General features: G+C 42.0%; 1 protein-coding gene across 1 annotated transcript; it reads right to left on the reverse strand.

Annotated features, from left to right (window-relative positions):
- On the reverse strand, positions 1-4,535 carry LOC144653132 (uncharacterized). The gene is made up of 2 exons (XM_078513055.1): positions 4,398-4,535; positions 1-4,088 (listed from the first exon to the last, which is right to left on the reverse strand). Exons 1-2 carry the CDS (start codon positions 4,445-4,447, stop codon positions 3,449-3,451), a joined length of 690 nt encoding a protein of 229 aa, XP_078369181.1. The 5' UTR covers positions 4,448-4,535; the 3' UTR covers positions 1-3,448.
- Positions 4,536-12,217: the final 7,682 nt, after the last annotated feature.

Genomic DNA, 12,217 nt, shown 5'->3' on the forward strand with positions numbered 1-12,217 from the left:
AGCAGTGCAACTTTATTGAATCAATGAATGTAATTCCGGGCACAGTTTTATGAAATTTTTAACAACAAATATGCACTTAAATGTTCAATGAATTTTCTGTACCAGTTTGAAAGGGATCCACATGCACCCAGTGCACCCCCTGCTATATCTACCACTTGATCAAGACAACAAATAATTAAGCCGTTAAGGTTAAAAAAGAAAAAGATATGACCATAAAATGTAGAACATTGTCATTTTCACTCATCTTTGTCATTATCCTCAACACTGTCCATATCATCAGTCACAAACATTGTTAATATCATCAGCAGCAGCAACCTTGTCACCAACAACATTGTTATCTTCATCATCATCATTGTCATCATTATTGTCATCATCATCAATAGTCTGGGAGCTTATGTATTTCCGTGGGCATTTTGAGAAGAAAGCAAGCCAGTGGCCTAGTAGTGTTGAGTAGTCCATCAGGAACTCAGAAAATGTTGTTGACATTTTTTGTAGAGCACCAAGAGAGTATTAATAGAATGTTTTAAAATGACCTGTGTGATCCAGCATGGGAACGAGGCTGAAAAGCTTTAAATGGCCATAACTTCTTTCTAATTCGAGAAAACTCGCCAGAAATACTAAGTAATTAACACTCAAACTAGTACAATAGTTATTGCAATATATTGGAGTCACGTGATAGCTCCAGCATGAAATCGAGGCTAGAAAGTTACTCATCAAAAAAAGCACGAAATATATGGTGGAGGCGAGACCTAACTCAGAGGATATACTTGCTAGGCAGCCCTGAACCCAGCAAATTGTTTATATTTATTAATGAGAGTCACGTGATTTACCTAGCATGGAAACGAGGCTGGCAAGTCTTGCTTGCTGAAACGAAAAAATGTATATCATCCCGTTCAAATTCGACAAACAAAAATGGTTGGAGCCACAAAAATAGTACAGATTGATTCAATCGATAGTCACGCCACCAGTCAAGGCTATGTGTTTTCTGTTATTCTTTTTAGTCAATTAGGAATTAGGCTTGTCGAACAAAGGAAAATACCCATAGTTTAGAAACAAGAGAAGCACTGTGTCTTCTCACTCCAAAATGATTTATTTACTCTTCACTTGAAATCAAACTCATCTTCATGAGGTCATGAAAGGTCACTTAGTAACTTTCTACATATCCCCCACATCGATGGCAGTTCTAGTCTTTTACGGCGAAATATATCAACATAGATGAGCTGACTGTCATGAAAGCAAATCAGTTTGGTTTCTTTACATCTCGCCACAGTTTATTCCTCATTGTATTTGTCGTCTACCACCTCAGTAAAAACTTTTTGGCAGGGTTCATCTTCTTCATCAGAGCGTGCACAAAGGTCTATGCACGCTAGTCCATTCCTATGACAATGGCATCAGTTGCTTGTGCACTGCCTCGTGCACCCGCATTTAACTAGCTGAATGATAGCTTCTGGCGCTGGTGGCAGCTTTGTCATCACTGGAAGCCATCTGTTGTCATTTGTCTCCCAGCCATAGTTTTCAGGAGACAGAATATCAGGGTTTGCAACAACATTGTTATTCCACACAATAGCTTGATAATGGGCGCGTAGAACAGCTTGATGTAGAGCACCTTGGGTTGGTAGAAGTCGTTCTCATTGGGCTTCCTTCTTACGAAATTAGCACCGTCGAAGATCTTTCACTGTGATAAGGGATGTATTTGGAACATAGAGTTCGCATACAAACTTTTCAATAGCCTTCATGGTCTCGTCAGATAGTGTTGTGCCCAGCTTTGCCATCTCTCTGACAACATCTTCGACATTTAGAAATGCCTTCCAACACAAAGGTTTTGCATGGCCTGAAAAACATCCGGTATTATCTGCTCCACTAAGTGCATGGAACGCCGGAGGAGCAGCTGCTCTTGCTTCCCCGAGAGCTTGAACTATTGGCTTTAGCATGATCGTTCTGCGGTTGCGCCCTTTCCCTGTAACAAACGAAACATTGCCACACAACTCTGGTTCCCGTATGAATGCCAGAACAAATACATCAGTGTCAGGGGAGTGGATTTGGATCTCTGTAGCGCCATATGATGTCGCCTCATCAGCGTGAAGAATGATCTTGGTGTCCGCTTCTTCTTGGTTGCTTTGAAGATCTTCTTGTGTGTTAATTGCCTTGCATTCACTACCCCACGCGACAACAAAGCGCCTTCCACGCTGTATCCTGAAATGCTTCATCGCCTTCTCTGCGAGGTATTTTGTTAGCTCCATCTTTGACTAAGAGTGAGACAGAAGCTTCTTCATTGACACTTTTGAGATGCTGGCGGTGTCTGTGATCCGATAGTAGACGGCATCCTGACCTACTTGCCTCTTTTTCCTTCTTCGGCATACCATCATCATCCTGGCGACAAGGGACTGGTCCTCTCGCAGCTAAAGGTCTGTGCACGCCAGTCCATTCCTATGACATTGGACATGTACAAAGCTTTTGCTTCTTCATTGTCGACCAAATGTTGACTTTCTCGGACTGAATGCGCTCCTTCACAAACGTATCAAACAGTGTTTGTCCTATGGCAGTCTGGCTGCACAAGTCTTCTTTGACTTTATCTGTCATTATAACGTTGGTCACAAGGTTGAAGAGATCCAAGCTTTCCTCAGCAAAAGGGTTGGTGAAGGTCTCAATAGTCTTTATCAATGCTTTGACATTCTTGTCTTCTCGGGACAGTACAGCTGTAGTGTGGTTGTGATCTCGAGTTTGGATCTTGGGAGCTACACCTGCCATATCCTTTGCCTGCTCTGCAAGATTTGCTATTTCGGGGGCAATGAGAAAAAACTTGGTCCGTGCAATTTGGTCGAGGGTGATTCCTACCAGCCCCCCGCTTACTTTCATCGAGCGACTGACATGCTCAAGTCCGTGATCTGCACCAAGTGCACAGAATGGAATGCTGGAGTTCTTGTTTTTTACCCAGTTTCCCGAGAGGAATTCTGCATAGACGGCTGGATCAGTTGTTGATAGGGAATCCATTTCTGCAAGATACAATGGCATCATACGGGCGTAATTCAGGCGGTCATGTGCAAAAAAAAGTATTTCGTGAAGACTTGAAGGGTTTGAATGTGAAGTTTCCAATCACCTGTACGTACTGCTCTGATAAACTGGAGCATCTCCCTCTGATAAACTGGAGCATCTCCATGACCATACGCATGTACTCTCTCGTCACCTTAAACAATGGGTGCTGATCTCGTGTTGTGTCAAACTCTACCATCTTCTTTAGAAGATCTTGGTTCTCAACAGCTTCTAATAGCTTAGTGTTTGCCTCCTTCAGTTCAACATTTGATGCTAGGGTGCATGCTTCTGCAACTTCTTGTGAGAGATCTGCGATGCTCCTTGAATCTTCTTGAGAGCTCTGAAAGAATGCCTTCTGTAGCAGCGCAAATAGCGCTTGAAGACATGTGCCACTTCACCTCGCTTGACATGATTCCCGTCAAGTACCGTAGACATCAGCCTCTATCCAGCACATGTCAAGACCGCTGCCTTCGATTAATGTGCCAATGGTGCGCAATTGTGCCATAACAATGTGCAATTCCCCTGGACGGAGAATGAGATGTTGAAGATCGTTTCTTGCCATCTGGAGCTTTTTCACTGGCTGATAAAGTCCAACATCCAGAGAGATGACGGCTTTTCTGCCTCGACCAACAACACTTGTGTTAATATTCTGCGCTTTCATAAGAAGAGTCGACAGCGTCGGCCACTCGTGGACTGGTGCAGCTAACAGTGGCGGGGTGCCTACCTTCGTCACTTCGATAGGATCACCAATGAGAGAGTTGAATGCTGACCACACAGGAATTCCTGTTCTTCCAGGACACTCTTCTGTTTCTGCTTGAACATTTCCATCCCTCTCACCCTGTGGTACCTGGTCTCTTACCTGTCGCTGGCTGGAAAAGTTACGAGTCAAGAGCCATACGAAATCTTGCAAACTGACAGTAATGGGAAGCTGATTGGCATCAAATGAAGGGAATACTGGATTTGCTGGCTTCGGGCAAGGATTCGGGCATTCCAACAAGGCTGTGATAGTTTCCGAAACATCCTTTACTGAACGACTCTGGTCTTTGGTGTCAACGAGCCTGTTTAAAAAAACGAATTATAATACTCCCATTTAGACGAACGCAGTACAAACTTAAAGTCAACTTACCATAATAACAACCTGACATCTGAATACTTTTAACATGCCATTGCAGTCTCGACCACAGAGACAAAAAAGAAGAGTCAGCAATATTAAAATGATGTAAGCGACCGATATTGTTATATTGAACGATTCTATGAATATGGCCAATGAAATATGTTTTTGAAGACAAATTTCAAATGAATATCATCTGGCCTATAACACGGAGCACCATTCTTTCTTAACCAAAAATGATGGCTTGATTGCTTACCTCAATTCCTGCTTAAAGTCTTGTGGGTCCTTTTTCTGGTAAATTGCCATGGCCGTTCCATGGAGAGTGTGCTGTCCATGATGACGAAATACACTCCTTTTAGATTTTTAGTAAAGAGAATTGAACCCCTTTATAATACTACGCTTATCAGTTGAGTATGCACCGAGGGAAGTTTCGCGCCCAAGTTTTACCGTTAAAATTCTGCTGTTGTCAGGGGCGACAGAACTAGTTTCCATTGGAAACATCTCGTGCTATTGACGTCAGCAGTCCCGTTCGCGCGAAAGTTGATTCACTGACAAGTGCGAAAAACATGGAGAGGTTAAATTCGAAAGGCAGAACCTTTATAAAGGGCTGTGCACTTTCGCGTGATCTACGAACATCGTTAGTAGATGAAATAGTTAGGAATGGTGGCGATATTAATACCGGCTACTTTCCTGGTAAATTTTCGGATGTGGCAAACGCTTTCAAAGTCAGTAAAAATACTGTGAAAAACGTGTGGCAGCGTCTACACACTGAACGTACCATTGAACCACGGCGGCATGGAGGAGGAAACACCTCTAATTTAACTCAAGGTGACTTGCAGTTTATTGAGACTGTCAAAAGAGAAAGGCCGACTTCATCACTAAGGGAAATTTACGACGGTTTGAACGAATTTGGTGACATTCCAAATGGAACTTCCATTTCTGCGATTTCGCGTGCATTGAACAACAATATGTTGTCTGGTTTGAAATATTCAAGGAAAAAAATTAGCACTGTTGCCCAAGAAAGATTTAGTGTAGAAAATATGGCATACACTCAAATGTTCATTGATTACCTTCATACCAAAGATCCCTTTAAGCTCAAGTTCTTCGACGAATGTGGTTTAAAATTACCTTTCCACGGTAAGCGATTGTATGGTCACGCACCAGTTGGAGAAAGATGCATAGAACTCTTGCGTTATCACGATTCACCTAATATAACAGTTAATCTTTTAGCTGGATTACACGGGGTAGAATATATGAATACAGTGCAAGGTGCATCGGATACCATCGAATTTCTTCGGTTTTTCGGTGAGGCTGGAAACGCAGCCAACATGGAAACAGGAAGACCGGCGCTTGAAGTAGGAGACATACTCGTGATGGACAACTGTGCTACTCACCATTTTGCAGGTGGGGAAGCATTACAGGAGTGGCTGAATGATCGAAACATTGAACTTGTCTACACCCCAACATACTCTCCTGATTTTAATCCAGTTGAGTTTGTTTTTAACAAAATGAGGACCGTGATGCGTTATGACCTTTGGGAAGTCACAAACGAAAACATTCAACTTGCTGCATTCGAAGCAGCACAAGACTACATAACTTCAAATGACATGGTAAATTTTTTCAGATATACTTCATACATTAATATTTAGTTTTTGACTGTTTCCGCAGAGTTGCTAGTCACAAAACTGTAATCCATTGATTTCATTTTAGTGCCGTTTATTGTCAACCCTGAAATTTACTGTATTTTAAGAACAGATGTCACAGGATTTAATTTCCCAAGTGATGTCTCAGTTAGTAAAAGGGTTAATAAATGATGTGAAAACTGTCTGTAATCAATGTTTTTCCTTTTTGAAATGAGTTCCGTTCGTGTAATAATAATTACACATGTATCTTACAACAACAACTTAATTCAAACCTTCAAAAAGTGGATTAAATATTTCTGATAAGAACTCAACATTTTGTAAACAAGAGGTATTTTTAGCGACAACTTTATTACCGAAAATTCTTATTTCATTGTTTCCGTAAATTCGCCGATTGAAGTACTCGCCAAATTTATAACTTTTGTCAGTAGAAAGCAAGGAAAGCTGATTAAAAGCGTCTTCTTTCTTCAGGCTGTCGGCGAATCGGTTCCAAAACAAGTTGTCGCTAAAAATAGTAACAGAAACCATTCGGTCTTCTATGTGAAAAAGTTTGTTTTGATAAACACGGTTTTGGGTCCTTGAATTACTGTGAATTAACTTAATTAATTTTAATTTTTAAAGATTGAAACTGTTGTTACAAATAAAAACGCAAACGTTCACACATCTGGATGTTGTACTACAAGATATTTTAAATTCCCGATAAACCGCGACGGGAATGTAAACAATCGGAAGCAATGTGAACAAATTCCGACCAACAAAACGAGAACGTAACCTGACAGCTGACCTGAACATTTATAACGATTTAACATAGGCTAGGGTTTCACAAATAATGCATGTTAAGGTCAATATTCTTGCACATCATTTGTTTTTTCGTTGAAGTTCTATGAGGGCATTCGCCGCATCCTCTTCTCTCTGAGATGATTCGGGTTCGACACTAGGTGATTTCCAGCCCTGAGCGGGTACATACATGCCAGAGTAATCATTTTCTCTACAGTGGGATACAAAATCAGCTGTCGCCAATACATCGCTTGATTGTTCGTTATTGAATTCCTCTTGCAGACGAACTGCTAGTCTGAAATCAGATTCTTCCATCTCTGACAAAAATGGCGAACTTAAAAACGTGGAGGAAGTATTTGCAGCCGATGAACTGCGTCGAGGAAATTTGATGGAATATTCTTCCTCCAAAACTCGCTTCTTTGGGTTCACAAATCTTTCCCTGTTGTGAGGTTGGTGTGACGATTTCATTTCGTGTTCTTGGACTGCTTCTCTCAATAACTGCGTTATACTGTGCCTTGGAGGTAGCTTTCCGTTGCATTTCTTCTGAAGTAGCGCTATGTGTTTATTGAGAAGCGCCCAGTTTTTTACACCGTTAACAATGTATCTATCTGGCTCAGAAGCGACGATATCAGCCTCAATCTTTCTAGCAAAGGAATCTTCAACACATTTGTAAGCTTTAAGTTTGTTGTTGTAGTCGCTTTGGAGATTTGCTAATTCAGTCTCGCATTTAGTTACCTGCTGTGATAACTTTCGTCTTGCAGCTTTGTCAGTGGGATGCTTATCAATAATTCCACACAACATTACGGATGAACAATCGTCTCCATCACAGTTTCTCCTAGTGTGACCTATCTTCAAATGGCATTTCCCACAGACGGAAAGAGGACCGGAGTTATGTAACTCTGCTTTTGATAATTCCCTTTCAAAGTTGTCCTTTTGGACTTTGGCATTTTCTAACGCCTTTGTCGCACTTTCAACACTTGCAAGTTTTTTCGATAGCATCCGATCCACAGGGTTAAGGTCTGTGCCTGACAGCGCAGCGTTTTGTGCAGGAATAGTGTTTACAAACTTGAAACTGTTCCCTGTACATGTTTCAGCAGCAGGTGACGGCATGAATGAAGATGTGCTCGTATCATACCGGACTTTAGTGCTTGATGAACTCGCTCGAGACGGGCCAGCTTGAACTGGGGAACCGAGAACCCCAGCCTTCAGTTTAATTCTTTTAAATTCTCTTTCTGGAACAGTTCTTGCGCTCTGCCAAAATTCCTGAAAGCCTCGCTCGTCGTTGTTGTTTAGATTGATCCAATTATCCTCGTCGTCTAAGTACCGGATTCTCATATTATATTCATGCAGGAAGTTCAGACTTGGGCATCGACCCGTTATGTCTTGCACCAGTGTCTGAAAAGAGTAATGGCCTGAGTTCACAAAGGCTGTTGGCACCATAAAACTGATCCATTTTTGTTCTTCCGATCTTTGTGCTCCAGTATATTCCACTTTCACCTGATACTCCGCCATCTTTCTCGAATCTGGAAGTTCGGTTTCGCGCGCACAGCAGACTGATGACGTCAATAGCACGAGATGTTTCCAATGGAAACTAGTTCTGTCGCCCCTGACAACAGCAGAGTTTTAACGGTAAAACTTGGGCGCGAAACTTCCCTCGGTGCATACTCAACTGATAAGCGTAGTAAGTGATTCCACGGCATGGTAGTCGTGATTGCCATAGCTTCCAAGATTGCCTGTTGCATCATCGTCCAAAAACCGCTGGCTACATCGTGAATTGATCGCTTTGCAAGTTGTGAGAGCATCACTACTTGGTGCCAGACCTCGTTTCTTCCTCCCCCTGTATTAAAGTTTACACTGCCAATTGAACGAATATTAATAACAATATACATGTATTTTAAAAAAAAAAAAATTGGGAATTTGGCCAGGACTAAATACATTTTTTCGTTTCATCAAGCAAGACTAGCCAGCCTCATTTTCATGCTAAGTCAATCATGTGACTCTCATTAATAAATATAAACAATTTGCTGGGTTCAGGGCTGTCTAGCAACTATATCCCTGAGTTAGGTCTCGCCTCCACCATATATATCGAGCCTTTTTTAATGGGTAGCTTTCTAGCCTCGATTTCATGCTGGAGCTATCACGTAACCGTCATATATGGTAATAACTATTCTACTAGCTTGAGTGTTGTTAACTTAGTATTTCTGGCGGCCTGTGGAAAATCGCGCCAAAGCGTTCAGAAAGGCCTCCAAACGTTTCTCCCCCAGAGGGAAAACCGCTTGTGGCCGTTTTCAAGCCGTTTCCTCGCAAAAAAGTTCAGCTCATAATTTGACCTGGGCTTACCAAATGGTGGCCTGTAGCAAAATCCCGCCAATACTTTCAGAAAGGGATGCAAACGTTTCTCCTCCAGGGGGAAAACCGTTTAGAAACGTTTTCAAAGCGTTAGCTTGCAAAAAAAGTTTAGCTCATAATTTGACCTGGGCTCACCAAAAAAGTCTATAGCAAAAGGGAAAACCCTTTTCGGCGGTTTTGAAGGCGTTTTCTAACCTGGCTCACCAAATGGCGGCCTGTAGCAAAATCGCGCCAAAACTTTCAGAAAGGCCTGTTGCAAAATCGCGCCCAAACGTTCAGAATGGCCGGCATACATTTCTCTCCCAGCGCGAAAACCGTTTGCAGCCGTTTTCAAGGCGTTTCCTCGCAAAAAAAATTCAGCTCATAATTTGACCTGGGTTCACCAAATGGCGGCCTATAGCAAAATCTCGCCAAACTTTCAGAAAGGCCTGCAAACTATTCTCCCCCAGCGGGAAAACCGTTTGAAGCCGTTTTCAAGGCGTTTGCTCGCAAAAAAAGTTTATCTAATAATTTGACCTGCTTTCATGACGGCCTGTAGCAAAATCGCACCAAAACGTTCAGAATGGCCTGCAAACGTTTTTCCTCCATAGAGAAAACCGTTTGCAACCGTTTTCATGGCGTTTGTCCCCCAAATAAGTTCAGCTCATAATTTGACATGGGCTCACCAAATTGCGGCCTGTAGCAACATTGTGCCAAAACTTTTGGAAAGAGCTGCAAACGTTTCTCCTCCACAGGAAATACCGTTTGGAACCGTTTTAAAAGCGTTAGCTCGCAAAAGGAGGTAAGCTCATAATTTGACCTGGATTCGGCCTGTAGCAAAATCGTGCCAAAACGATCAGAAAGGCCTGCAAACGTTTCTTTTCCAGAAGGAAAACCATTTGCAGCCGATTTTAAGGCGTTTGCTCGCCAAAAAAGTTCAGCTCATTATTTGACCTGGGCTCACAAAATGGCGGCCTGTAGCAAAATCCCGCCTAAACTTTTAGAAAGGGCTGCAAACGTTTCTCCTCCACGGGGAAAACCGTTTGGAACCGTTTTGAAGGCGTTTGCTCGCAAAAAAAGTTTAGCTTATAATTTGACCTGGGCTCACCAAATGAGGGCCTGTAGCGAATCCTGCCAAAACGTTCAGAAAAGCCTACAAACTTTTCTCCCCCAGCGGGAAAACCGTTTGCGGCCATTCTCAAGGCGTTTGCTCCCAAAAAAAGTTTAGCTTTATGGCCGTCGCTTTTCCCCATGAAAGTTTTGGTGGGATTTTGCTACAGGCCACAATTGGGTGAACCTTTTTTTGCGAGCAAACGCCTTGAAATCGGCTGCAAATGGTTTTCCTTCTGGGAAAGAAACGTTTGCAGGACTTTCTGAACGTTTTGGCGCAATGTTGTATACAGGCCGCTATTTGGTAAGCCCAGGTCAAATAATGAGCTGAACTTTTTTTGCGAGCAAACGCCTTGAAATCGGCTGCAAATGGTTTTCCTTCTGGGGAAGAAACGTTCTGACGCCGCAGCACCCTGGCGGAGACTCAAAACTCACGCTGGCACAGTTGCTGAGAAGAAACCTGCCAAAGACTTTCCACCTGGCTCCATTTGACTTCGTTCGAGAACTTTTTCTCAGAGCGCTCACGCAGCGCTGTTGTGCAAAACGAAAGCGAAAACATCCCTTAGTTCTTCGAAGAATGTTGGTGACTCGCTCGAGGGCTTCTGGACTTAATGATGTCCTTCAGCCACGAGGCTGCCGCACAGAAGCTAGTACACAGCGAACTGTTTATTTAAAACACCCGCCATCTTATTCTTTTTTCCTGCTGCTGACATGTCACGCTTGCGTCACAAAGCGGCATCAGTCGTGCGCCTCCAACGTATGAAAAGCACCACCAAAACAAAGGCCGCGATTCAATGCTCTTGTGCTTGCAAGACACTGGAAATAAAGACTGAGCTCCAAGTCGCTCTATTTAAAGCGTTTTAAGCTAAACTACGGAATGATGTTCTGAGTGAAATTCACCCCAATCAAGCTCAGGGTTGTTTTATAGTCTGGGAGCTTATGTATTTGCGTGGGCATTTTGAGAAGAAAGCAAGCCAGTGGCCTAGTAGTGTTAAGTAGGCCATAAGGAACCAAAAAATATTGTTGACATTTTTGTAGAGCGCCAAGAGATTATTAATAGAATGTTTTAAAATGACCTGTGTGATCCAGCATGGCAACGAGGCTGAAAAGCTAAGTGGCCATAACTTCTAGAGAAAACTCACCCAAACTTGCCAGAAATACTATAAAGTAAACAACTTTCAAGCTCGTACAATAGTTATTACCATATATGAGGGTCATGTGATAGCTCCAGTATGAAATCGAGGCTAGAAAGCTACCCATTAAAAAAGGCTCGATATATGGTGGAGGGGAGACCTAACTCAGGGGATATACTTGCTACACAGCCCTGAACCCAGCGAATTGTTTATATTTGTTAATGAGAGTCAGGTGATTGACTTAGCTTGGAAACGAGGCTGGCTAGTCTTGCTTGATGAAACGAAAAAAGATGTATTTAGTCCTGGCCAAAATCCCAACATTTTTTTAAAAAATACATGTATATTGTTATTAATATTTGTTCAATTAGCAGTGTAAACTTTAATACAGGGGGGGGAAGAAACGAGGTCTGACACCAAGTAGTGATGCTCTCACAACTTGCAAAGTGATCAATTCATGATGTAGCCAGCGGTTTTTGGACAATGATGCAACAGGCACTCTTTTCCCGCGAAATGGAAGCTATGGCAATCACGACTACCATGCCGTGGAATCACTTATTATAAAGGGGTTCAATTCTCTTTACTAAAAATCTAAAAGGAGTTATTATTATTATTATTATTATTATTATTATTATTATTATTATTGTTATTATTATTATTACAAGTTAAACCGGTAAACACAATATATAATTATTGGCCCATAGAAAACAGGTAAATGTAAAAATAGATTAGTGTGTATCAATCAGATCAATCTGCAGCTTACTTTCATAAGCAAATGCCTACATTGTGCGGTTCCAAAAAATATCCATACCCACCCAAAGGATGGTCATTGGAAATTCCGAGGGGGATGGGGGTCTCAATAGCACAAATTTTTAAAAGTATGAAGCTAAACTGGAAATCCCAGGGGGTGGGAGGGTCCAAACCAAAGAACCATCCTTGGGGGAGGTATGGATATTTTTTGGAACCACACCCTGTGGAACCAAGCCTGTGCTGCAAAAAACTTGACACATTATTAACTTAACCTGGAGTAAAATTTATGGTCTACGATAATAATTATGCAAATTCTCTGTTATTTCATTATTTTTACATGT

This window comes from Oculina patagonica, chromosome 5 (assembly GCF_052425735.1).
Source record: "Oculina patagonica isolate OP01 chromosome 5, crgOcupat, whole genome shotgun sequence".
In the NCBI taxonomy this organism is placed as follows: Eukaryota; Metazoa; Cnidaria; class Anthozoa; order Scleractinia; family Oculinidae; genus Oculina; species Oculina patagonica.